General features: G+C 41.1%; 1 protein-coding gene across 2 annotated transcripts in view; it reads right to left on the bottom strand.

Moving 5' to 3' along the window:
- The window catches only part of LOC102791333 (rho guanine nucleotide exchange factor TIAM1), a 40,414-nt gene that overhangs the window by 2,423 nt on the left and 10,331 nt on the right, over positions 1-27,660 (bottom strand). For both annotated transcript variants that reach the window (XM_006796591.3, XM_035910268.2), the window contains exons 2-26: positions 21,036-21,120; positions 20,044-20,941; positions 18,608-19,067; positions 18,148-18,320; positions 17,724-17,948; positions 16,176-16,361; positions 14,835-14,981; positions 14,630-14,704; positions 14,058-14,228; positions 13,782-13,886; positions 13,270-13,351; positions 12,980-13,066; positions 11,783-11,995; positions 9,978-10,078; positions 4,678-4,863; positions 3,722-3,790; positions 3,257-3,382; positions 3,046-3,154; positions 2,287-2,466; positions 2,084-2,202; positions 1,880-1,988; positions 916-974; positions 680-785; positions 470-557; positions 185-357 (exon numbers count right to left, since the gene is read on the bottom strand). In XM_006796591.3, the coding sequence (XP_006796654.2) occupies positions 185-357; positions 470-557; positions 680-785; positions 916-974; positions 1,880-1,988; positions 2,084-2,202; positions 2,287-2,466; positions 3,046-3,154; positions 3,257-3,382; positions 3,722-3,790; positions 4,678-4,863; positions 9,978-10,078; positions 11,783-11,995; positions 12,980-13,066; positions 13,270-13,351; positions 13,782-13,886; positions 14,058-14,228; positions 14,630-14,704; positions 14,835-14,981; positions 16,176-16,361; positions 17,724-17,948; positions 18,148-18,320; positions 18,608-19,067; positions 20,044-20,931 (4,237 nt within the window). In that variant the 5' untranslated portion in view covers positions 20,932-20,941; positions 21,036-21,120. The remainder of the gene's footprint in view (positions 1-184; positions 358-469; positions 558-679; positions 786-915; positions 975-1,879; positions 1,989-2,083; positions 2,203-2,286; positions 2,467-3,045; positions 3,155-3,256; positions 3,383-3,721; positions 3,791-4,677; positions 4,864-9,977; positions 10,079-11,782; positions 11,996-12,979; positions 13,067-13,269; positions 13,352-13,781; positions 13,887-14,057; positions 14,229-14,629; positions 14,705-14,834; positions 14,982-16,175; positions 16,362-17,723; positions 17,949-18,147; positions 18,321-18,607; positions 19,068-20,043; positions 20,942-21,035; positions 21,121-27,660) is intronic.

Raw genomic sequence — 27,660 nt, 5'->3', positions numbered from 1 at the left:
ATGAACTTACTACTTTGAGTACATCACTTTGGAGTTTGGTTGAAAGTAATTATCTTCCTACAATACTGGTTAAAACCTTAAATGAAAAACTCAGGATAAAACCACAGGATTCTGCCTGTGTCTGTCAAAAATAAATTGTGCACTTGAAGCTGTTGGGTTAATGCGTCTACAGACTGGCATTTACCTGCTCTATTTATAGTGGGGCGAGCTCCCTTCAGAGCACACAGCCGTTTTCCTCCAAAGGGTACATACTGCTGGTTGAGTGGTAAGCTCTCTGTTTTTAGGAGCTGCCGGCGATGTTTTTCCCGCAAGATGGAGTGGACTGTCTTCACAAAGTCTTTTCTGCTTTCCGGAGAGCTGAAAAGGGTAGACAGTTTGTCACTTCGTTAGATAGCAGACTGGACTTTATCAGTAGTGGGGAAGCTGTAATCTGCAGTGTAATTGAACATCCTTTAGCAGAAATCCTCACCTGCAGCACAAGTGAAATGTCCTTTCTGGTCTTCCTTCTGACTCCGATTTTGTGTGGACAATCTCACACACAGCAGAGCCCTCGCCATCTGAGGGAGAAATCATCACTAATGTCTCATATATGTAGAAATCTGGTAATATGTTGTGAGATAATCATTAGTCGGACTGAAGCTAGAACTAGTGTGCTACTAAAGTTTGTAATCTACTATACCTGCATTGGTCATAGACCGGACTTGAAGGGCATCAGTTGGGATCATGTGACGGAATCTGAAGGGATCTTTTTCTTCAGAAGATACAGAGACCCGGTGGGAACCTCCCTTCAGTCAAGTAAAGAATTTTTTTTTGTTTTTACAGACGAAAAATGGTCCACAGGAAAGGCAAATCAACAATGTGTTTGCGATTGGGGTTTGGTGTTGCTGATGGAATCCTGTTTTTGTGAAAACCTACCATTTTCTTCTTCTGCTTGGACCCCTCCTTGCAAACAAAGACCACTGCTGTTTTGAACACTAGAAAGCATTGGTGGAAAAAAAGACTTAGTAATCACTGGGGTTCAGGTCACATGTCAAATCAACATATGTAACTTTGACGTTAACAACGGGTCTGTTCATTAAAAACTACATAGGAAGGGTTACTGGTCTCTTTTTGGTGCACTATTGTGGACGATTCTTGCTAAAATGAAAAGACTTGTTTATTTATATGTTTTAGTTCATTTTTACTCTTCTGTAAAGCATCCTTGGGGTTATCCAAACCTTAGTTAATATTATTATTAGTACCATTGTTGTTATTATTAATACTATATATGGTCAGAAGTGGGTGGGCAACTAATACACATGTGTTTTTCTAGCCCGTCTGACTACTCAAAGCACTTTAGACTACCTTTTTTTACAGCACTACATTTTTACAGCACTTTATTCTAGACCAAGTACTTGTTCTACCTCACATTATTGGGGAATTCAAAATCACCAGTTAACCAAACATGCCTGTCTTTGGATGTGAAAGGAAGCCAGAGAGCCTAAAGAAAACCCACACGGGCAAAGGAAGAACATGCAAACTCCACACAGGGAGACCTCAGCTGACTAAGAGATTTAAACTAGAAACTTTCTCATTGTGAGGCAACAGTGCTAACTATTGCACTGCTATGCAACCCACATTACAGTTAACTGAAATGTTGTCAAATGCTGCTAATCTGTCACTTATGGAGTGTAAGGCATTTGAATTTTTCCATAATTACTAGGCAGTTCTTTCCAAAATGTGCCCTGATGCATGTGCACGCTTTACACAACGTGTGTGACTGTGCCATCACAGTCAATTTGTCATTTTTCATCAGATGTTTTGACGTTTTTAGATTGAATCCAAACAGCATACATACACTTATTATTCATTTATTACATAATCAACAATCCTGCCATACCAAATGTAGCCATCTGGGGTTCTTTTTTCCATTTTCCTAAGGAGGATGGTGGGTTAATCCATGTCACAGTGTTGTGGAGAAGCAGATCGCCCATTGACAGATCCGCAACCTGGTAATTGGAACAAAATAATCAACCAATCTGCTCCAATTGCGTGTCATTTTTTGGTTAACAGAACAGAACCAAGCCAGGTTTCGCCGATCTACCTCTTTCTTTTCACTGCTCTGCTCTGTGATAAGTTGATCAAACACAGCTCCAAACTCCTCGTGGATCTTCTGCATTTCATTGATGTGGCTGGCAACCTTGTTCATGGCTTTCATGGCAACTGCAGTCAAGCACAAATCACGTTATGAGGCGGGTTGTTGGGACTGTACATATTTTTGAGATCTGCTATAAGAATTTGTCTTACCGTCGAGGTGGTAATGTTCCTCACTGTCTGGGTCAGTGAGCGAGAAGAGCTCCTTCAGCAGGAGGGGATACTTGAGAACCCTCTGTATGGGTTTGATTAGGTAAGACTCCAGTGTGGAAGAGTGCTGCTGCTTGGGGTTTCGCTCATCCAGAAAGGCCTTAAAATTGGGGTCAGTTTTGGCTGGAATGACCAAAAAAGAACACTTAGTGAAACGCCTCCATATGTTACCTATTTACCTACTTTTAATTATCCTCTATGTAACTGATAAACATTGGTTTCCTAGTATTTTCACTAATGGTCTATAAGTTTGTTGTCTGCTTATGTTTAGCCTGATATTATGCAGATTACTGGCGTACAAGCATGCTTTGTCTTGCATTAGAGATTAGAAGCCACATCAAAAGGTCTGAATTGTTTTGTTTTTACAGAAGGGTCATTTTTATCGAACAGCAGCTAAACATGAGTGGGCAGAACAAAAATCTGTTTACTGTTTCAAAAAGAAAAAAGAAAAACAAAACAGCTTTATTCTAATAGCACCTCCTTAAACAGTGTGGCAGATAACCAGTTGACTCACTGAATGTAAATGCAGAAAACAAAGCCATCCAGTCAAGTCCTGAAGGGAGTGGGTGTACTAGCTTAGAAGACAGTGTTTGAGACTGCTCATTATATACCATACATTTGTGCAAAGCTTTTAGCCCTGGGAGCCTAAATGCATCCTTTCTCCTTTAAGGAGGGATGCAACTCTGAAGCACATTTACTTACCCTTCACGAGGACCTTAGGGACTTTGGTGTGGCTGGCGCAGAAAGCACTGTAGATCTTAAACCGGTCTGCATAGTACAGGAAAGAGCCTCCGAGGGAGAAGAGGATTTTCTGTAAAAAGGAGTCACACAACCAGTAGTTCAAAGACTTTGTCGGGTCTTTAAATACCTGTTGCTAGTCTTTTTCTGTATATTTTAAAGAATAAGTGCATACCTTAAACTGATCCACTCTCTCCAGTTTCTCCAAATCAGGAACCAGTCTCGTCCCGTCTTCCAGAGTCTTGAGAAACTCGACTTGGAACTCCACCATTTCTGGCAAGTTACCAAACAGAACATCCAGCTGAAAGAAAAATGATTTGAGATGATTTTAAATAAAGAAAGAATTTTAACACCTTCCAGTGCATTTCAAAATATTATTTTTATTAATCACTTGCTACCAGTTAAACCACAAAAATGTCCAAAAATTGAATATAACCAAATGAACCTCGTTGTTGAAAGTGCAGATAAAACATGTTATTTTCAAACATCCCATCTCTCTCACACATCATCCAACCCTCTTGTCCTCACACAGAGCTGCACTTCACATGATTATGTAACCTACTTTTCTTAGAACATTTCAACAGTACTGGCATTTAAAAGCCTGGACCCCGTAAAGGCACATGGGGAGCATTTGACATACCTCATCCTGAGTAAGGAAGGTCTCTTTCTGCAGTGGGGTTAAATATCTCCCGATGAGGCAATTGAGATCCTGCAAGAAAACCACGAAAAAGAGTCGGTAAATTGTGCTTTACTCAGGTTTGCCTTGTGCCACCGTGTGAAATATGGACACACACAAAAAAAATGCATTTTTAAATAAGGCTTTGACATTTTTAACAAATCAACAGGTATAGAAAGGGATAGTCAGACACCAGGACAAATAAGTAATTCAAGCTCAAACCGAAAGCAGCTGGTGGGTGCCTTTTTCTTCAGGAAGAACGGCTTTAAGGAAACCAAATTAAGTATATGACTCTGGTAATACAAACGTAAGCTGAAATGTAGAAAGCCTAAGAAATGAACAAATGCCTGGCAATCAAAAGTAACATGAGACTGACTCCAAATGACGTGCTCAAACTTGTAGCAAACAAAACACATTATGTGGTATTGCATTAAAGCTTTGAACTTGAAATCAAAACCCCTTCAAGTGTTTTGCCTGTATTTATTGCATTAGCAACAAAACTGCAACTCCTACTACAAGACACAGGCATAAAAATGCACCCACATGTCTGTTTGTACAATACACCATCAGTCACTTGCAGTATAATTTCTATAATAACTATATCTGTGGCCCGTAAAATAGGGCATAACATTTTAGTTAGTCTAAATGATTCCATTATATAGCATCGTTAACCCAGTTATTCCACTGAGTCATATTTATACTGGGCTGAAAAAGATTAGGCAATATCCAAGCAAGGGCACAGCTGTGTCCTGCTCATATCTCCCGAGACACAGAGATAAATATGGATAGGTCATGTTGAATGGGTAATGTGGAAGCCTAACACGACCTAAGGCAGACAGAAATATCGATCGATGGACAGGAGGAACATGCACACTCACAAACACCATCTGCCTCCTACAAGTAAGATGAGTGATACTGACTTTGACATAGGTGCGTTCGGTCTCCACGAGTTCACAGATGACTTTGCGGAGCTTGTCGGCATCAGAGAGCTGTCTGGGAGTTGCAGGTGGTGGAAAGGGCGATTCCGGGCTCGGCGAAGAGGACACACACTCCAAGGAATTCATGTCATGGAGACTGCGGCAGAAAGCGGCGACCTGCTCCGTACTCTGCAAGAAAGGGGGGGAAAAAAACAACCAAAAAAAGATGAGCGTTTCAATGGCAAGAGTGATAAAATCCTTCATAAAAGAAAACGGCAGTGTTCACAAAGGTGGGAGCCACAAACATTAGGAAGCAGATGCCACTTTCTACCTACTGTTGTGCACACATCCATGACTGTACAGCAACTGAGCCTGGAAAGAGGCAGTGAGGCAGCTCTAAAAAAAAAAAAAAAATCATTTGCACTAATTTGGTCTATTTTCAGTCTGTCATAACAATGACTTTCCACCTCCCTCTCACTCACATCGCTCTTTTCCCTGGTGTTTTCCTCCTACTGATGGATCGGTGGTGTAATGATTCAGCTCTTTCACAGAATCAAAATATACACACAACGGTGTCTGTCCACATACAGTATGGGTTGCCGTGGTGACCAGCGCTGATGTGCATTAGACTATCATTTTGGGTAAAAAATAGACCCCACTCAGTAGCAGCCTACATGGCTGAACTAGTACTTGTTACTTTGGCCACAATCGGCTACAGCCTCAGCATCCATAAATATAAAATGGCATTTTGGCTTTTTAAAAAAAAAAAAAATCAATACAAACACAAAGCAGAAAGCACAAAGAGCATAAATCATATCCATCAAAGCCTTATTCATTCTGTGAGGCCAGACTTCATTTGAAAATACATGATAAAGATCAAATGAGACAGTCACATAACAGGGACCACTAGGAGCTGTAGTCATTATTGAGTTCATAACTGGAAGCTGAGAGATGTGTGCTTTGTTTTATATGGAGTTTTACAGGCTGGACAGAAACAATTTGTCATCTCACACCTATAGGCTCCCCTGAGAAATACTGAGATTATACATCAACATAGCTGCAGAGGATGAAAGGTTGTGGTTCTCATATTAGAAAACCTAATTATGATGTTAGCTGCTGTCAGTCTTCACATCTAAACTTTGTTTGTCTAAAACTAAAAACAAACATAAGGATTCTGCTGTCTCTAAAAAGCAATGCGTGTGCAATTTTTCCAATATTTACCAAAATGCTGATAAAAAAACGGCCATAGTCCTGATGCTCTTTGCCGTTGTTCACAAAAATATGATGGAAAAATGCAAGAGCGAGAAGAACAGAGTACAAGAAGAACACTGTTATCCAGCAACTGTTGCAGATATTCCCGTGCAGCTTTGCAAATGACCGTGGTTATCAGCTTTGTTATCTAATCAAAGAGACATTGATATGTAAGGCACGACAGCCATTTGTTCCTCTTGACAATGTTCCCAAATTAAGCAGGCAGCTCTCACATAAACAGATGAACTAGGAGGTGCTGTGTCTGTAAATGCAATGTTGCAAATGGATCTTACACTAATTCACAAATGCTTTGTGATTTGTTAGATCTGATATTTTTTTGGTCAGAGGGAACATAACACATACTTTGTAAGTAAAACCAACTGGATGTAGAGAGTGATTTAGTTAAAAAAGTCTTATGAAACTTACAGCTGATGATATATAAGGTCCAGTACATTACACATAAAATTGAGCATGAAATGCTAGATGGAAATGCACAAACAGATTGCAAGAGTGCAGAAAAAGGGGAAAATTCAAATCTGTTTCTTTTCTGAACATTTTGCCAAGTTTTACTAAGCCTAGTAAGACAGTCACAGTCAAGTCATGCTCTTCACAATCTAGGCTAATTAACACTATGACAGCTTTGGGTGCTTGGACACTTATGACATGTTAGAAAGGAGAGAAAGTACAGAGGGGGAGAAAAAAAGAAAATCACAGGCTTCTGTATCTATTTAAAAGAACAATGTGTAAATGTAAAAACCTGTCACAGATATATTTTTTAATCTATATTTTATTTGCTGGGGGAAATAAACTATTTCAAAGCATAAAAGCATGGCGTAAGGAGAAGACTGCACGTCTGTTCTCCGAAACTGAAGCCCGATATCGCAGCTTACGGTGCTAAGAGAGAAACTCAGAAATAGTCAGTAGATTGTCCAAGTCGCGTAAAGTCCAAGTCATCTGCAGTAAGACTTGTAGAGCATGGGCTCCTATATGCAGTGTTTTATTTTGGCATCTCCTGGAGCATTCCAGTGATTATGGGGCAACTCTGCGACGACAGTGACTCACAGCTTCCTGTCATTGGTCTATAGCAGCCAGCGAGAGGTGTGAAACTAACACTGAGAAGGACAGGTGATTTTGTTTTTCTTCTCACTGGAATGAGACAACAGCTATCACAGCAGCACCAAGAATTAAGCAGGTAAAAAAAAGGACGTGCATGAAAGAAAAGAGGCTCACCAGATGAAGCATGTCATAGATGGAGTCTGTGGAGCGCTTGCTGTGCTTGCTCCACTTCAGGATAGACATAGCCGGGTGCAGACGGACAGCCAGCGTCAGTTAAAGTACCAGAGAGAAAACAAAGACTCCGGGCTTTAGAAAGAGCAAAGTCTACACTGTGTCTCTCCAATACATTTCTGAGCCCTTTTCTCTTTCCTGGTTTAAAAAAAAAAAACAGGAGAAGATGCTGTGGTGCTTGTGATGAAGGATGAGTGGAGCTGCTCAGCCTCCTCCTCTCCGCCCACCAGCACTTAAAGCCTTCCAACTCCCCTTCTTTTGCTCCTTCACAGTCTTGCTGTAGCTTTGTCACCAGTACTCTGCTGTTTTCTCTCTCTGGCTCTCTCTCTTCTCTACAGGCTGGGTAAACTTAGGCACACTGTGTGAGTGTGAAGATCTGGTCAACTCTAGCAGCATTGTAAATTAGTCTCGATAATCCTCCAGACCGGGGAGAGAGCAAAGGAGCAGGAGGGAAAGAGTCTCCTCCTCAAGGCTGCAGTGGAGCAGGATTGACTGGGTAAGCCACGCCGCAGTAGAATACAAATGCAGGACTTCAGGAAAAGGGGAGAGGGGAGCTGCCGAGGAGCAGGCTGGAGAGGGGGTGAACTGCCGCGCAGCATTTAACAAGTAACAAAAGAAGCAATGGTCCCTGTGATTAAGTTACAAGCTCTGAAAATGCCATAGCAGTGAGGAGGAAAAATACACACTTGCTGTTTTCACCAAACATTCAGCCCCCCCCCCCCCCCCCCCCCCCCCCCCCCCGCATAACAACTGAAATGCATGACTTGCTTTCCACTGTGTGTCCTGTTTGACTCAGTCAGTAATTTCTTACTTTCCCAGAATGCCCCACATAAAGACTCCACATTTGTCATTGAGAGATGGGAGTGTACAGCCAAACAGTTTAGAGACTGTTATTCAGATCACAAAATGATGCTGCACCGAGTTCTTGTCTATTGAGCCTGTAGCCAGAGCACACAAATTGGCATCGCTGAGAAATGATGTAGGTGGTCTGTGCCAAAGTCCTTGCTTTGAATATGTAGTACGTAATGAGGTTATGTTGCACATAGCTTTTTTAATAACAAGACAGAAAAACTGTGATAGTACTTTGCCCCATAAAATAATTAGAAAACAATGTGTCTTTCATAGCACAAAATAACAATCTTACAAAAGGTTAGGCTGGCTATCTATATCTGACAATGACTGAAAGAAGGGAATCGTTGATCATCTTTTCAGCTGTTGCAGCTGTTCCATACAAAGTCATGGTGTGCACAACGACAATGTTCAAAACGGAGCCAGAAAATAAATTAGTTAACTAATATTTTTATCACTTTGTTAAGCCACTCCTGAGCCGATTTCAAGAAAACGTCTAGACATGTTTCAGATACGAGGACATAAATCTCAGCTTTTCTTTGCTTTGAGGTTTTTCACAGGGCCACCTTTTTAATGATTCACATACCGTCAATACTACACCAAGAAAAAAGCGAGTTCTGATCTCACAAAAGGAACCTATCGGTTAATTTTCAAACAGAAAGCCCAAAGGAGAATGAAATTAATCAATATTTTTTTAAAGAAAAAAAAATAGCTGAAAAAGCAGTATTTAACAGAGCAGATCACAATCTTAACCACAGATTTTGTCCTTCAGTTTACTCATAATCTAGATCTAGTCTCGTTTTCCTCATCCCTATAATATCATTAATAATTACAAAGGCAGTTACAGAGCTGCACTTGATTAACTGCTGCTCATTAAGCAAGGCAAGTTCAACGGCGTGATTAAAACAGACAACGCATAAAGAAGCAGTCATGTGACCAGCTCTGAATTTGAAGGGTAAGTAGGATGTCTGAGGATATCACATTGATCCTTGGAGCTCTTGCAGTGAGCTCCCAATTTAACCGGGTACAATGAGAAATGATGTCGTTATCAAGTGTTGTCATAAGAGATGAGAGATAAACTAATCTACAAGAGCACATCAGTGCTTTCATTCAGCATTTCATGAGCAAGTGCCCAGTGATCCTTTGAAGTCGGTTACAGAGAGCAGATTAAGGACTGCCGCTTTAACTATTTTTTCGCCTTTCTTCTTCTTCCATTTTTTTCGAATTAGACATCTTTGTTAGTCATAGCACTTTAACAGCAACACGTGGGTCTTTGAGACTTATTTGCTTGTCTTGGCAGTAGTGCTCTGTGCTTTCTTTTTTAAACTTGTCTCTGTGTTCATTTATAGCTAAAAATGAATCCACCCCCAGTTATTACCTGTTCCTACTAACCTCGCATAATCAAGCAATAACAATGCAAGCTTAATCAAACCCATCCATCACTCGGCTGTTTCATTCAAAGCAAATCATTTGTCCTGTCCTTTGTCTCCAGTGCATAAGATACACTTCATGCAGCAATGATGAGATATATTTGTATTTAGGTCCCTTTGATTTAATCATATCAGAAGCTATGAAATTCCATTAGAGTTGTGTGTCATGGAGGGAAAAGAGAAACCTGATACAGATTGTATTGAGAAGCACGGGGTTAACACCCTCATGTTGATTATGGATGCTGCTCTGCTTTCATAAACAAGAGAAAATGAGCCAGTAACAGATGGCGAGTCAAACTGTGGCGAAGCGAAATGCCTGTGAGTGCTTTTTCATAATACCAGAGCTAAGAGGTGTGCTGTCAAGAACAAGGACGGAAAATAAGCATAGGCGCTGCAATATTACATGAAAGCTTGGTTGTCAGATCTTTTCTGTGATGACACTAAGAATAATAATAATAAAAGTGATGACAAACATTGTGCTCTTACCTTTGTGCACTCGTCGAACTCGCTGAAGATCTCAGAGTCGTCATCCAGGCTGTCTCCTGAGCTCTCCAGAAACAGTCCAACTCCATCATCCAGGATTTCCTCTGAGAGAAACATTACAGTCATGTATATGCGTCACAAAAGCCCCCCTCACCCCCTCTTTAAATTAGATTAATACATTTACTTGCCTTGTCATTTTATTAAGATTTAAGACCTTCTTAAACTAATCCACTAAGCTAACTGCTCAGAATGTCCTATTTTTCCTCATTTGAATCCAGTAAATCTATTGTGTTTGCATTAATGAAACTGATGTCGCTAAGGATGATGGTCTGAAACTCAGTTCTTCTTGCATGGAAATAAAATATACGCTTGAGATTTGCCTACTTGCACGCTTCTGATTCATTTACATGCCAGGTGAGTGCGTAAACATCACCACGCTGTGAGCATCTGATGGCTTTGATACGCTTTAGATTTGTGGGAATTGAAGTTAAACTGTTCATTAACCTCTGCTAATTGGACCTATAAACATGCAAACATGGAAGCACCAGTGGCACTTTAAATTAGTAAGTGAAATACAGCACTGTGCAAAAGTGTTGAGTCATCCATCATAAATTTATGTTTGGCTTCCAAGAAGCTGGATTTTCTTTTAATTCTTTAAAGTGGTCTTGCGCAGTCATTCTTCACGCTTTCTGAAAGTCGAGATCTTTCTGTGGGCATTGGCTGCTTTTTCATCCAATCCCTGTACCTGACCATTTTCAGGAAGCTACATTTTTTGTTAATGTGGCCCTCTTAATCTGTCCTACAAAGATACAATTGTATTTCTGGACCAAAATTGTGATTCCAAAATAGCTGTTATCCAAAAACTTGGCATCTCTCTGCATGGTGTACAGTGTAGCCTAAAAACGGAGCAACTGTACAAGTGGAGGACAAAAGAAAAAGCGGCATGCCTAAAAATCTATGTACAGTAGGTGAAAGTCCTCCAGAAACAGGAAAAAAATTCAGCACAAATATGAGGACCAGAGAGATGAATCTGGTCCTTCATTTGATCCATCTGCTCCTCACTAAAGCCTAATCGGAAATGGTCGTAGAAGAAGAAGGGTGGGCATCAGGGAGAAAAAGGCAGACTTCAGAAAATCAGTGGCAGCGGATCTTATGAAGTGAATGCATGTACATGTATATAGAGGAGGTCAGGAAAAAGGTACATCAGAAAGTGTCTACAGGCATCTATGAAACAGTGGCGGCTCTGTGGTGGTTTAGGGCTGCATTTCAACTAGTGATGTTGGAAATTAAGAATTTAGGAAAACACCATCAGATACCATCATTACGCATTTGGAAAGTGTCTTAACGGCAAGAGCTTCATTTTTCAGCATGACAGTGATCCCAACACACACAATGGAAAACTACCAGTCATGGATTGGCCTTCCCAAAGCTTGGGCTGCAACAAATATTGTGACAGAGAACGGAACCAAAAGCAGCCAACATCGAAAGAAGAGCTTTAAATGTCCTTCAAGCCTGGAAAGCCTGGAACTATTCCTGAAGACTACTTAAAGAAATTAAAATAAGCTTGGCTAAGAGACTTCAAAAGAAAAGAAAGAAAAGAGTTCTGTGCTAAAGAATAAAGGCATTCAAAGCAAATATTGGCTTTCAATCCTGTTGTTATTTATTGACTGTAGTATTGTTTATGTTTGCATATATTTCAGTAAATCACTGCACTTTTTTCCCCAGCAAAAGAAAGAAAGGTTGGCTAAAGACTCCACACAGCACTGCATAACATTAAAGTATACCATTTGTGTCTTTTTTCCTTTTACCTTGACTTTGGGAGAAAATGTCAGTGTATAGATCCTCCTCTGCATCTGAGCGGCGTGGCGGCAAGTAGCAGAGCTGACGGCGGTCCACCGCAGGCAAGGTGTTGACTGTCAGAGCCAGTGAAGCCTGAGAGAATGCTGCTTTCATGTCAGAGAAATTAAGACTGTGAGAGTCTTTTCCATTTAACTGAAGTATTTCATCCCCTGCGTTCAGACCTGCAAAAAGATGCACAACCAGCTTTCAGCATCAGCTCCAGTTTACGGTCTCCTGTTCCTTCATTTACTAAAAACAATGGTCTCTAATATCAGATCGTAATGACATCATCTTTAGCAATAATCGAACAACTCCTGCTTGAAATGTTCATATGGTGTTTTAAGTAAAATGGTAAATGGCCTGTATTTGTATAGCGCTTTACTAGTCCCTAAGGACCCCAAAGCACTTTACACAACCAGTCATCCACCCATTCACACACTGGTGATGGCAAGCTACATTGTAGCCACAGCCACCCTGGGGCGCACTAACAGAGGCGAGGCTGCCGGACACTGGCGCCACCGGGCCCTCTGACCACCACCAGTAGGCAACGGGTGAAGTGTCTTGCCCAAGGACACAACGACCGAGACTGTCCAAGCCGGGGCTCGAACCGGCAACCTTCCGATTACAAGGCGAACTCCCAACTCTTGAGCCACAATCTACAACTTTGGAGACTGTTGTTTTAATTTCAGCCCCACAGGCATGACCCGTTTCTCTATTTTTTGTGAAATATTAGCCAATAACACATTAACACTTGTTGTCCATAATTGTTCTGGGATCAATGCTCTTTATCTTTATTTTGACATCATTCAACTCTTCAGCTTCATTACAGGAGAGCCCGTGTGAAGCAGCCGTTGTTAAGTGTCAGATTCAACATAATTCTTCATAAAGGCCAGTGAGAGGCATGATTATAGTAATCAGCACCCTTGAGAAGTGTTGTGTCCTCTAAAACCTTCTCTACCTGTTGAATAAACATGTGCTAATGCATTTTTTGAAAGAGAAACCAAGCAGGAGATGAAAACTTTCCTGGCCTTGATGTGAGAAAATGGAGAAGCACTAAAAACAGCTAAGTCAACCTGCATTGTTTATATTTTCCTTTAAAGTGTGGCTTATTAGATACAAAGTGTGTTTAGGAAGAGTTCTTTCAGTAGAAATGAAGGATAATTAACCTTTAGCAAAGGCTAATCCCCCTGCCTTTACATCAGTGATGTAGAGCTGCTGTACTCCATCCTCCTCCACCACCGAAATGGAGAAACCTGAACACAAAAGGGAAATGTGGAGAGAAAGAGAAGCAGAGAGAGAGAAAATGAAGGTATTAGCCAAGCATCAGAGGGACAAATAGGGATGGTTAACAAAAGGTCAAAGAAAATCAATTCTTAAGCTGAAGAAAACAGAAATACGAGTCTTTAACACTGACTTCATTGCAGCATTCTAAATAAAGACAGAAAATTACTCTTACCGTAACCAATCATGCAGGATTCATCTCTGTCAAACTGGATTACTTTAGTTATTTTAGAGCAAAGCTCAATTTCTTTGTACAGCTGCAAGGAACAAAAGGAAGTCATTATACATCCTGAAACAACAGCCTACTTCATTCATGGCGTGGTGGGTGGGTTATTGACAGCATGGAAGGAGGCCATTAATTTTCTGTACTTTCAGACAAAGCAGCTGTAGCAGCTCCTTACAGAGGAGTTTCTTTGCTATGTCATGATTACATGATTTAATTACAAAAGAGGTTACAGATATTGTTTATAAAGCTTCTCCATGATTATTTTTGGTGCATGGATCTCCCAGGCACATAGTTCTATTTATTATAAACCTTGTTGCTGTAGTATTTTTTTCCTATTGTGATTCTTAATACATTGTAAATCAACTCCTGACATTTTTTTAAATACATTTCTTGACCTTGACTCATTTTCAAAACACCCTGTGAGGGGAGGAAAGATCATATTCAAGATATCAGTGACATACCAAGTCGCATATATCCTCCTCTGGTTTGGGAATGTAGAATTGCACTTGATTTTCTATAAGGAATTTGAGTCGTAAGTAGTGTTTAGTGGGATCGAGCTGATGAGCCTGTGGGATAAGCACAAGAAGACAGATATTTATCCAGAATCGCAGCAGTGAGATATCTTTCATTTTTTCCTAACATAGCTGGTATTTCTCTGGCTCAATGTGGCTTTCAGTTTAAGCGTCTTATGAATATCGCTTTAAACCGTAGCTCATTCGAGGCTCTGTGTTTTTTACCTTGCAGATGGACTCGAGAACACACAGTGCAGACTCTCCTGGCTGGATGATTGTTAGCACGGGCTGGTCATTTGGGAGACATACCCATGAGGGTGTAAGGTGGTCAGGAACCCAGATATCGCTCTCTGTGCTGGGTCGTGGAAGGCTTTTCACAGTTCCCTCCTCACTTTTCTTGAAATGGAGACATCCAAAGTAATTAAACGCACTTTACTGCAAGGTCTGACTTCTTCAAATGAGATAATACTTCTAAAATAGTCTCCAAAATAATCCATCTTTACCAATACTTTGCATCTTCCTTCTAAATCACAGAGTAGTCGGAATACACTTTCCAAGCCATATAGTGCATTTGCTTAAATGGGGAATGAAAGAAAAATTAAAAGCTCTAATTTGCCTGAAGTAGCTGTCACAGCTTGTAAACTCTCCACTTTGGCTCTGGCGCTTACTCAGAATACATTAAGGGGTAATATTTCACTGATGTCAATGTTGGCCACACATTTTGTTCTGTTTGACCAACTGCTCACTGACAAATGAATGCAAACAGATAACTGAATTATTGAATTATTCATCCTTACTGTGTTTTCCTTAGCTGGATCAACATATATGCCATCTACTGGCTTTTTAATGGGCTCTTCACCATCAGCAAAAACCTGCAGGAGCAAACAACAAAATGGCAAGTTACCAGTCAGGTAGGATGGATGCTTGAGAAATGGGCAAAAGTAACTTGTCAGCTGTGATTAAGCGCGGAAATTTTGGAAGGAGGTGGAACACTTCACAGACCTGGCTGACAGTTGGGTGGGCTTTTGTCTTTTTCTTTGAGGTAGTGTCCAGACCCCAGAGGGAAGAGAACCTGCTCTTGCGCTTACTGCAGGAACGAGACATGGCCTGCGTTCGCCGTCTCACTCCGGTCTCTGTGCGGGCTGCCACCTGGAAAACGTAACGCGGCGAAGTGGGGTCAAAAACGGATCAAATGAGATCGACAGCTATCTGTTTGGCCTCGTGCCAAATCCCATTTTGCCAAAATGACTTTAGAAGTGCAGCATATCAGCATATTTTAGGGGGTTTTAAAATAAATAAAATCATAAATATTCAAGAGAGGAAAGCTACAGTTCTGACAAAAAGAGAAAGAAGAAATAAAACTGAGTATATACAAAAAGTGATCAAGGAACATTTCACTGAGTGGTTTATGGAAATTACCTTGTCTTAAGTGACTGAATAAATGGTCATGTTAATCATACAGATATAGAGTAGTCAAATTTTATGCATAAAAACTAGACTTGGACATTTTTTAGGCAGCTTAACTATTAAGAAATAAGTAAAAGGTTTGGGGTTTTTTCTAATAAATACTGAATTAAATTATCAGCACTGTGCCTGCAGCAGGCTCTAAAACTAGCCTAGGCACTCATTCTGTCATTTGTTCTGTCAACACTTTGCAGGCCATTCTGGTGAGTGTACAGTGCTGATACAGAGTAAATTCAAGAGGAGTGAAAGTGCAGGAAAGCTCTTAGCAGTTGTCTTTTGTTAGACATCCTTAACTGCTATCTCCCAGCTCAAACACCCACCTGCTCTGTAGCACTGCGTTGGTGGTGGTGAGGGAAAAAGCACCTCAGTGATCTGCGAAACATCGCTAAAAAAATCAGATGTTTTCTTTTACTACTAGTGCTTTTAGATGTGAAGTACATAACCTCTTTGCAGCAGCAGTGGGAGGCCAAATCTGAACTAAAACCCTCACAAACGGGTGACCTACGTGAGACCCGAGCTCATAAATAGCATAGTCATTATTTTTAAAAAAAGAAAAGCGTGGTTTGACACAATGCATTGTAGTTTTTGGACTCGACTGTCCTGCCAAGAGCATCACTGGATGTGCTCAGTGATGCCAAAGTGTATTTTGAGTGAGATTTCATGGTCCTTTACTAACAATATGAGAACAGGTTTGAGCTCTGCAACAGCGACAGCTACTGTTACTTAAGTGCACTTTATAATATAAATATAATAATCAATTCCAAGGTACATTTTTGAGGTCTCCAGGTCTCTTTTTCCACAAAAAAAGAAATTGAAAAGGACACTAAAATATGCCATTGTGTTTGCTTCAGCAGCAAAAATAAAGGAGAGAACATTTACCAATGCATGGAAGGAAGAGACTGAGAATATACCCAGCCGGCCCATTGCCAGCTTGGTGGGGCGAGAGGCAAAAGCCAGAAGGCGTTTGGGGTTAGGCAGCTCTCCTCCTTGCAGGCTGGCCAGGTAGCATCTAAAGCGAAATAAATCCATGTGAAACTGCTCCAGGTTCTGCTCCCACAAGAATATCTGCAGGTTGAGAGGGACACAACAGTACATCCAGTTAATAGTTCATTAATGCCCTTGTCTGTCAACTTCAGACTAAGATGGAGCATCTCCTCACTTCCATAGAAGCTCTGTTACCACTTTTCTCAAAGTGTTGCCAACCTTCACTCTCTCTGTGCCTAATGGTTGGATGTTTATTGGGGCAGTAGAGCAGGACATTGTGATTATTCACTGGGCTGTCCCCTCCCTGTCACGGTCCTGCACTGGTGTTTGGAATAGGCGGCCAGCTCCATGGCAGAGTGCTCTGTATTACTGCCAAGTAGCCCAGAGACGAGAAAGAAACAATACTGCGCATTCCACTGGCAGATAGAGGCTGGGAGCGTTTCAGCTTTCTAAGGAGCAGTCCTACATCCATTCAGTTCTCACAATTTGAAACCTGACACTGCCAAACAGAACAGCTCCAACCAGCCACTACCAAACGGACCAAAACAAAAGCGATCTCTCCCCTTTCTGTAAACAGACCCATTAAAGACAATATGAACTTTGTAATTAATTGAGAATGTCAGGCTGAACAGAGCAAAGTGCATATTACAATAAGAAAAATAAAAAGCAATCTGGCGGCTGTTACATTTGTAGTATTAGCAGCCTCTAGCGGATGATTCCTCTAAATCTGCAACTTAATCCTCTCTCATTGCTCCCTGCTTCTCTCTTTTCGTCATATTCCATGTATTAAAAACAACCTGAGGATACAAGATTGAAATACATACTTACATTTGATACCTGTAAGTATTGTAACAATAGCTAAAATATCACTAAAAATGATCTTGAGCATTTTTTAATTAAGCTAAAGATTCCTCAGGATTGGTTCTCATTGAGGTTTAACAGATGTCTTAAGAGCTCTTAAATAGATATAATGCTTTTTTATACGTCTTCCTGACATGCTTATGAATCCAGACAAAACTGAACTTTTATGGGCTGATTACTAGGAGGGATGGGCAAAAGCTTAAAATGAAGAAACAAGTATGTCACAACTAAAACTGACTGATGGGGCACAGTTATATTTGGCATTTTTCAAACTTCCAACCTTATTTGATAAATATTCAGCCAAGATAGGGGCCACTGTGTTGCATTCCAGGTGTTTTTTGAAGCTACTCAACCCATTTTTTTCATATATACTTAAGCATTAAGACGCATTAAGAAATCAAACTGGTAAAACTTTGTTTAACTTCACTGTTTTCCTTTGAAATAATCTATTTTTATAGAAAGGTGATTTGTAATCAGAAATAATATAGCAGTAAATCGTCTTTCCATGCCTTGTTCAGAAATGTTTTCCCCCTGCACACCTGCCTGACATGAGCTCAAGGAAGAAAGTAGTATGACACCTACTTGATCCAGGATCGTCTTCCTCTTCTTGGTGTCAGTGACAGCAGACAGCTGCATGTCTCCCATCTTCTTCATCTTCTCGTCCATGTCGATCTTCTGCTCGAGCTTCTTGATCTCGGCGCGAAGTAGCCGAACAGTGTCCTCTCTGTGATGCTGGCGGGCGACAGTAGTGGCACATGCTGAGTGGATGGCTGTGATCCAGTTTTCCAGCTCTGTCTGGCTGCAGGTCTACAGGGGGAGGGACCATGAAAGGTCAAAGGTTACACAGCACACAAACTCCTTTGTTTTTGTTTTGTTTTGCTCCTGATGTATTAAAAGGCCAGAATTTTAAAGATCGTAAAAAGAAAATACAGTCAATACAGGGCAATGTATGCAAATTAAATTTGTATTTATTCACAGAACAGTTGACATACATGCATTTTCTTACCTGGAACAGAAAAGCATCTCCCAGGGAATTGCTGAGGCAGAAGACAAAGTCCTTTTTGGGATGTTCTGGTACAGCCTGGACAATACTGTTCTCCACCCAGATGGCATGTTTGGGATTGCTGTTGTTGTCAATTCCCGAACGTCCATCAGTCTCATAGAAGAAGAGCGTGCAACCTGGAAAACCAAAACAATGGAACTGTTGATTTAATTATTTATTTTTACAAGAAAGTCAGATTTCCTCAAGCAATTTAATTCTGCTCCCCAGTGGCCAACATTAAGAAGTGCAGCATGGCAAGAGTCAGGGAGAAAGGCTTTATTAGACACCTTTGCTCTCCCTTTTGAATGTCAGTAAATAGCATCAAACATATTATCTTGCATGAGCAGGATGTCACAGGCTGACATTACAGGAGTGCAGTGCAATAAAATGTAAATTTAATGATACCACTGAGGCCATGACACACCTTTGAGGGAAACCCAGTAACTCTTCCACTTGCGCCTTGTGGCTGACTCCACTTTCTTGTTTTTCTTATGCACAAGGAAGTTCTTAACAGCAAGTTTGCCAGCTTTGCGCACCATCCCTTGGACAACACTGAGTAAGAGGTCGGACTGGTAGGCGGAGCTCATAGTGCTCTGCTCATCACTTAGGGCAGACCCCGCCTCCTCCAAGCTCTCAGTCTGGCAGGAGCTCATCTGTAGTTCCTGACGGAAGTTTTCGTACACGCCCTGAACGCACTCGCTGGCCCCTCCGCCGCCACTGCTGCTCCCGCTGTCACTGCCAGTGAACATGTTCCTGCCATGCACTGAGAACACAGAGAAGGAGGCCGACATGGTCTTGTAGCGGCGAGACTGGAGCTCCGGCTCCACCGTCACCCCGTCGATGCCGCTGTCCTCATATTCGCTGCCCTCCCCGCCTGTGACATCCTGAGTTGTGGCAGAAGCACAAAACAGGTGAGACGGCATCACAGCTTCTTGTTCATCACTACGAAGGCAGCCGGTCATTAACAACCACTGCCCTCACCTGATCGTCTATCTCTAAATAAAGGATAGAAGCATTTTTGAAAAGCAAACATGTTGCAAATAAACAAAAACAAACAAAAACAGATGCTTAATGAGAGCCCACAGGTTGTCTAACCCTGAGTTTCTGCTTAAAATTAATTGCCAACAGCAAAGCGTCTGCTGTTGTGTGAGCACAGCCTGCCCGGCCTGTGGCACCACAGGGTCTGCCCTCTCCTACCCACATGGTCAAAGGCTCCTGGGAGGTGAAGGGGGTTACACTGAGCTTGGTATCTCCATCTGGTCACATGACCTAATCATGCGGTCCAGAGCTCCATTCACCAGGGTTGACGGTGCCCCGTAGAGACAGGGCCACCAATGCACGTTTTACTGTTACACTCTTCCACAGGCCTCCCCTCATTATCATAACAAAGGCCGAAGTATTTCTAACAGGGAGTGACTTTAGGCTGTGCTCGCCCCCTCCCATCATCGCAATCTCCTCTCACAAGAAAAACAACAGTTTCGTCAGGAAACTACGACTCCCTCGTCCCACACAAGCTTTCTTTTTACACTCAGTTTGTTTTAACAGCTTATTGCGAGGTGACTGAAGCGGAACAAACTCACAGATTCATTGGGGAAGTGAATGAAGGGAGCTGTACGACTACTAGATCATTTCAGATTTAGCACAGCTTTTCATGCTCTGTCCAAAACAGAACAGAATATCCACGACAGCATTAAACAAAGTAAGGTCCTTGACATATATGTATCCAACAGGCTATCAAAAATTCATCAGCACTCGAGATTCATTTTACTGTTTTCTAATAACCACATTTTCAATTACTTTTTTAAAGCTAAATTTGCAGTGCAAACAAGCAGTACATTTTAAAATAGTTACAGATCTTACCTGTATAGTCTGCGCCCTCCTGCCCTGCATGCTGGCACACATTTCAACTTGGTGGCTGGTCAGGCCTTCAGACAAGCAGTGTGAACGTCGGCAGGGAAGGGTGTATGCACCGTAGGTGTTTCCATCCTCGTCTGATGGAGATAGCATTTTATCGTCCTCACCCTCCCTGATAGCCCTGTTGGTGTTGTGCCACTTTGCATAGCGGCCATGGAGTTGCCTGGAGGCAGGACTCATCTGGCTATACAGCTCATCCAGTGAGTTTGCCCTGTCAGTGGAGTCTGTTGGGCTGGACTGCAGGTGGCCTTCGCAGCCAGCGAAGTCCCTCTCGTTAGTCAAGTCTATAATCTCCTCTGTGCTGGTCAAGTGATCTTGACTGACATCAGACAGGGAGAACTCCAGGCTGTCATCTCGCCACATGTCTGCAGATTTAGACCTCTTCTTGAAGCCAACAGTCTCCTTGGAGCAGTCTGGGGTTTTCTGGAGGTATTTCACGTCACCTGCGTACATATCTTCATCCTGCACCTCCTCTGCCATGGGACCAGGTAGGGTTATGTGCATTGAGGGATTGGCCAGGTCATTGTAAAAGGATACTGGACGCAGATTCATGGCCACCCGGTCCACCCAAATGGGGCTTCCAAAGTCTGGGAGGATATTTGTCTCATTGAAGGGTTCCAGGCCATTGTCGGCCAGGGACTGTGGGATGCTGGGTGTGCTACTTGAGCGCGTGCTTGTCTCAGAGTTCCTGTGCTCTATTTTTCCTGATGAAGCATGGCGAGAGCGTCTGGACTGCTTGTTGGAGATGCGAAGAGACCGAGACATGTGCTTACGTGACAAATAGCCACGTCCGTAGAGGGCATGGTCCCCATTCTGGCTCTCAGCATTTCCCATGATTCAAAGGCTAAATGGACAGGGGGAAACAGATTAAATAAACCTAAGGGGACATGAAGGAGAGACATACAGAAGAAAAGAATTGTATCTGAATGGTGTTTTACCTGCAGGGCCGTAATGATTTTTCTGGCATTTTGTCACTGGATCTTAAGACAGCTTGTTCCTTTGGCTGGTATAATCCACAAACCTCTGAAAAACAGATATCTAGATGAAAAATCAGTGCAAAACCCGTGTGCTCTTAATTATGTGTGGCTTAGCTAAATATTTGTACTCTTTCAACAAATCTGTCTACAGATATGGACACGTAAAGACGGAACATGACGTGTTGTTTCCATCCTAGGATTTCCCCTAAAACATAGGACACTGTTCACATAAAAAGAATTGATAATGGTAGATGTTATAAACACAGAGCTGTAACTTGTCTTGCTTTGCAGTTATTTCTTTAGTAATTATCTGTAAAGTCAGCTAAATAAACACTGTGCTTAGACTGGCAGAGGATGTGAGCCACTCAAGCCCCCTTCAATATGTACAGGGATTTTGTGAAGTGGAGGGTACCTAATGACAGTGTGAGCGAACATGAGTTATTCAGAACTGGAATGAACCATCCATGCAGAGATATTGTTGTTTGCTCTCAGGCACTACTTCCTGCATTAACAAGGACTGGCAGCAGGAGGGTGCAGAAGCTTTGACTATAATGCACATTTGGACTCTATTTATCCGCCTTTAGGCCGGACAGTGTGATGTAAAAAGGAAAACAAAAGTCCTGTTCCACTTTGGGACCACCAACAGATGGGACAGAAGATTAGCTAACTTATTTGTGGCCGCTGTTTCTCACGATGTGTGCTTCTCCACTTTTTAGGATAGACCCTCTGGGGGGGGTTACTGTGTTTTTGTGTGCGAAGCTTCTCACATGCCCTCAGGCTTACTGTGAGGAGGGGCTTTACATAAACGGAAGTTGACCCCGTTTTTATACGTTGTGATCCTTATCCTCCCTCCTTATTCTGTCCACTCATCAACCCTCACTGGTACTGCAGTGTACCATGTTTGAACTTTACACAACTACATTCATCTTTTATATAACTCTGCAGTGTGTTGGCTGTTTCGTTTAATCCCATTTGGTACAAAATAGAACAGAGCGGAAACGCAGGAGGGAAAGAACTATGAAAAAAACAAAACACCGAAGTTGTTACAGGAAATGATATTCACTGAGGCATACAAGCATTGCTCACAAAATGCAAGCACTACAATATACTGTGGACCACTTCTGGAGTTTTTTCACTTAGCCATTCCTACATAATAACCTTAATTTTTAAAAATGGAGATAAGGAGAGAAAAATGTCCATCTTGTAATGGTTGCTCTTTATGATTTTCTGCTATTTGTAGCACAAATGTGTTATTGTGTATGTAAAATGGCAAAATGACCAGAACTAAATTACATGTGATGGATCTCGCTGGAACCCAGGAATCTCATTTGTTAATCCCTAATAAGTTCAGGAGCCAGGTGTTGGACCAAAAACATTACTGATTAATTTGGACTACAATAGAATTGCAACAAAGTTATGCCTTACTGTGACCACACAACACATTATCTTTACATATCTATATCTGTACGCTTAAACTTATGAGTGAAATTGGAAGTAAAATGTACAAAATGAATATTCAGCCAAATCCATGAGACCAAACTAAAGCAAATGTTGCAATAAATGCAACTCATCTCCTAACAAATCAGCAGATTTAAAGAAAAAGATCTGATAAATTCTCAGCAGAATACATGGCCACCAATCACTCTGCCACAAAACCATAAATAGGTTGAAAAGGGAACAGAACAGTCAGCAAGTTTCTATTGGCACTGTTTAAAAGACACACAACACAGACAGCTCCTGGTATAGCAAAAGACATAATTTAAATGGCTGACCCAGAGAAATGTTATACTAAATTTTTAAGAATGCATTGTTCAAAAATGAAAACGCAGGATTATTAAATTTAATTGCACTGGAGCTACCAGAACATCTGAATACAACTTTTAAATGGCCTCAATTCCCAAACACAATGTTCTCTGAAGCTGCAATGCTGCTGCCGCACAGAATCCATCATCAGCTCTTTATTAATACATGAGCAAGAAATGCCACGGCTGGAAAAGATATTTTAGGGCGCTAAAATCCCATCGCATACACCCAGTGGATTCTTTTAGAAATACAGGCTAACACACATCACAAGTTAATTCCACTGGATGATCATAATTTGGTGATCCCATGAAAGATCAACCAAATCTAAAGAGTTCCCACTGGAGACTTTCAAAAATTAAAGTGGATCCAGGATTATTAAGGGGTGGGTAAATTTACTATAATGACATGCAAAAGCAAAACACAAGGTTTGAACTCTGTAGTGGGCAATCCACGTGAGAAAGTGCCTGAACCACAGTTCAACCTGGTGACTTTTTTGGCTTATGCTTGGACAGTATGGTTAAGATTTCTCATCTTAAAACTGTAAAAAAGAAAAAAAAATGGGACATTTCATAATCTAGAGTACAAAATATAATTTAAGAAATAAAGAAACTTTATAAAGAAAATGCAGAAACACATCTGCCTTCTTCTTAAATGGTCCAGAGCTCAGTTAAGATGGGCTGTGGTGATCTTCTGGTTTTCAGTTCTTTTTTGGAAATGATATGCAGGCATCCTGTATTCTATTTTTTACACTACAAAAAAAGTCAGAGAGTCATTAAGTGTACACTTTCAACTCGGATGATAATGTCAGCACTTATGGTAATCTCAAATTTATCCCTCATAACTGCAGGACTGTACTGGAACATTAAAATCATGCAATGTGATTTCTGCCAGAATCAACTCTTCTCAGAGCAGTGACTTGTTTTTACACTGAATGACCTGTTGCGTGGAATGCTGTCATCCCTAAAATATGTGACTGGTAGATTTAAGTTCCTTTTGTTATTAAAGATCACTTTGAAGTCCTTCTTATACAAATTCTTGGGCCTGCTGGAACAGGTATGAGGGGAAATTGTCTCAACCCTCCACCCCCCTTTAGGTCCTCAAGGAATGAAATTCAAGCCGCTTGCATCATTTTCAGAAATCATGCAAGTTGTTGCCCCATGGTCAAAATATAACTTAAGGTATTTGAAAACAAGGTAAAGACCATGAAACACCTGGTCAGACTTTCCTGTATACATGGACAGAGCGGTTTTCACACATGAACTTAAAAAAAAATGTAGCTCACATGTAGCACACAGTGAAAAATAATTCACACCAGCATCATTCTGCCTACTGGAAATATTTCATTTGGTTTTGCAGGAGCTGCCCAACAAGTGAGTGCTGGACGCCAGACACAGGACAGTCAGTGACTAACTGTGAACTCATCAGACTATCATCTGGACTATTCTTACATCAACACAGACTGTTTATTAGGAAGTCTGCAGTTCTGACGTGCACCTCCATCAGGCTATGTCTCAAAAAATAAAAAAAAATCAATGGCTACAGTGCATTTTTGAAAAAAGGCTTACGTAAAGACAAAATGTGATGATAAACATCTCCGTTAAAAAGCTGTTTGTAGTCCTGCAACACATTCCTGCCATTTGACCTAGGTACAACTGTGAAAGGAAAAACAAGCCAGGCCCAACCAGTAACAAGCTCCACCACAAAACCCTGTAATCTGAACACTCTGGTCTCCAGAGATAATAACACAGGTAGCTGTATGCAGCAAGAGGAGGGGGTTTAACCACTGAAAGACTGCACTTAAGACAGCTCACATTTCCCAACTGATATAGAGTCATATGTGTCTGTGAAAATGGAAGCACTAAACACAAACCCCTGTTCTCATGACTCATTTTCTGCTCTCGAGTGGGCTCAACTGTATTCAAGATTCTATTAGGCCAGAGGGAAATTTGGTATTAAAAGAGCTTGCATCCATTTTCAAAAGGTTCCTGTGCCAGAAAAAAAAAAACCCATCCATATTAAAAGTAATTTAACAGCTTAGATTAAAACAATATACTATGGTTATATATTCAAAGAGTAATTTCCAACTTTAATCTGTAACCCTGGAAACATTAAATAGCAAACAAACTGAAAAGAGGGGCTTTCAGTGATATGGAAAGCAGCTCAACTTTGTTTGCTAACACTGCTGAATGCATCATGAAAAAAACAAATCGGGTTAGACAGGATCGGCCAAAACACTATTTATGCAGCTTTATTCAAAATTTACCTCTAAAATAACAAATAGAGCATGTATGGCTGTAACAGCTGCATTGACAAAGCAGCAGGTGAAGCAACATTTCAGCAAAAACAAATCACCAGCCAAGCCACGGAGTCATTTTCATTCGCTGCTGATCTGATTATGTGTTTCAGAGTACGGCGGGGCACGTGAGGCTGCCGTGTGTGACCTGTCTGACCCTGTCACAAGAGGCTCAGGTGGCTGGGTGTTATGGAGCATTTTTAAATGTAGGAGAGCAACCCTTCGAAGGATGCCAGAACATATAAAGCCGAATTATGAGCGCCAGCAGAGCTAGTTTGATGCAAGTGAGCTCCACTCAGTGGAAAGGATTTTGTCGATAAATCATTCTTGATTGCAAAATGTGGATGCAGCAATGACCTAGAGCTGTGTCGTTTTAAAAGAAACGCTATGCTTTTGTGAGCCTGTTGCTGAGCAGCAGCTGGTATTGTTTAGCCTAGTGGCACCTTTGTCCCTCAATGCCATGTGCAGAGGTCAACTCTTCTGCTGATGTTTAAGCTGCATACAGCATAAACTGCAGGGTTTATTGGGTCAACATGTCTTTTGTCCACTCTGTAGACTTAAGAGTACTTTAGATGGTTCTGTGGTCACAGATAAAAACCAAACTTGTGAAAAATTAATGTCTCGTATTTTTCTCCACAGTATCTGTCAAAATGACAACCAGAGTTTGTGGTATAATAAAACGCCCAAAGAATAGAAACTATCATCTATTATCCTACATTTGTCCAAATTCATTGTAGGTGCATGATCTTGTGAGGTCATAATGCTTTTACCTCCATTAATAGCAGCAATTTGCTTGTGTAGAGGTTCACAGCTAAGGTGCCATAAGATCACTTCCTGCTCATGGCTCTTTGCCTCCTCATTAACAACCTTTGAAGTTACTTTAACACCTGTTAGTGGAAGGCGTAACTAAGCTGTGGACAACTGTTATGACACGCGGGGGGGACGACAGAGGTTTGTGGAAGTGATTGTTTTTGTTTTATATAAAGTGTTCCTGTTAAAATCACTTTATATCCATTTGTTTTAACGAAATCAATATTTCCAAATGTTCCTCCTGCCTTCATCCCTTCATTTATTTTCACTTCTCTGAATCTCTAAAGCAACAATCATTTCATGTAGTAATAATTTAGGACTGTATCAGAGCATTTAAAAGAGCCCTTTTACATTTCCGCTAATATCTGAAAGGGTTTTTTCTAAAATCTACAATCTGCTGTTTGATATGTGAAAATTAAAAAATAAAAGTGCTCTACCCAATCAAGAAAAAGCAAATCTTTTGAAGAGTAGTTTAAACTATAGTCTTGATAATGTGGAACTGGATCAGAAGCTGGGGAAACGTTAATGATAGGCAGATCAAACAAAAATCCAAGATCAAGACTCAACAGTTTGTGACACAAGTGTGAATCTGGGATGAAAACGGCAAATTCTTTTTTTATGAAAAAGGCTTGAGCCGCTGTTACAAAATATTTAAACCACAATCAGCACATACACGAGCTGACCTTCTCATATCCTGTAACCGTCACTGTCGGAGAAAAGGTCTCCCCCAAGTACATGGAGCATCAAAAGTACTCTGTCCTACATGCTTCCCATTCCAGACTTCCAATGTCCTCCTCCACACACCGACTCCAAACATACCCCGCCATTTCCCCTGGACACAAGAAACAAATGTTCTTGACAGTTTTACGATGATAGATTTGCGATCGACAGTATCAATGACGGGACCCAGTGGTTAGCAAAACATTATCTGGTGTGACAAATCTGTAAATGCACCAGGAGGAATTACCAACCGATGACTGGGACAGGATGATGTATGACAACATCTGGAAGATTACAAAAAAAAAAACTTTAGTGATTATATGAAATTTTACATAACTTTTATAAAAGTAAACTATATGCACAAGAACGCTAAAAGTCTGCACAGAGATAATACAAAGTACGAAGGGGGGAACCAAAACATGGGGACAATGTTTTGCACTCAGGCTCTCTCACTCACCCAATCCTTTGCTTCCAGGTCAGTGAGTGGGAATACTAAGCACGCCTGCAGTATGGTGTGTTTCCTTTTATATTGCACCAGAAGTACAAACCCCACTCAATATCACATCTGGGTCAGAGTCAAGACCCATTTTCATCATTTTGATTTCAATATTAATGAGCAGAGAATACACATTTCAGGTTGCGTTGCAAACAGATGGAATAGTGTGTCTAATACTGGTACACTAGGTAAAGGCGAGTGCATCTGAGCGAAGAAAAACTTTCCAAAATAGCATTTGATGCATGTTCAATCATCCAGTTAAGGAAATCCCAAAAACTTTATTTTGTTTATGTGGACATAGCGTTTTCAGTGGAAACTGAAGAAGTCACTTGGATGAGTGACAAAACGTTTCTCCCACTGAAAACGCTGCATCCAGATGAACAGAATCAACTTTTTGGGATTTCCAAAATAACATTCTCAATATGCAAGTGCATGCGGCTCCTTGGGCTGCTGTGTTTCTTTAA

This window comes from Neolamprologus brichardi, chromosome 14 (genome assembly GCF_056152115.1).
Source record: "Neolamprologus brichardi isolate AB-2024 chromosome 14, ASM5615211v1, whole genome shotgun sequence".
NCBI classification, from domain to species: Eukaryota; Metazoa; Chordata; class Actinopteri; order Cichliformes; family Cichlidae; genus Neolamprologus; species Neolamprologus brichardi.
This window is presented reverse-complemented; position numbering and strand designations above follow the sequence as displayed.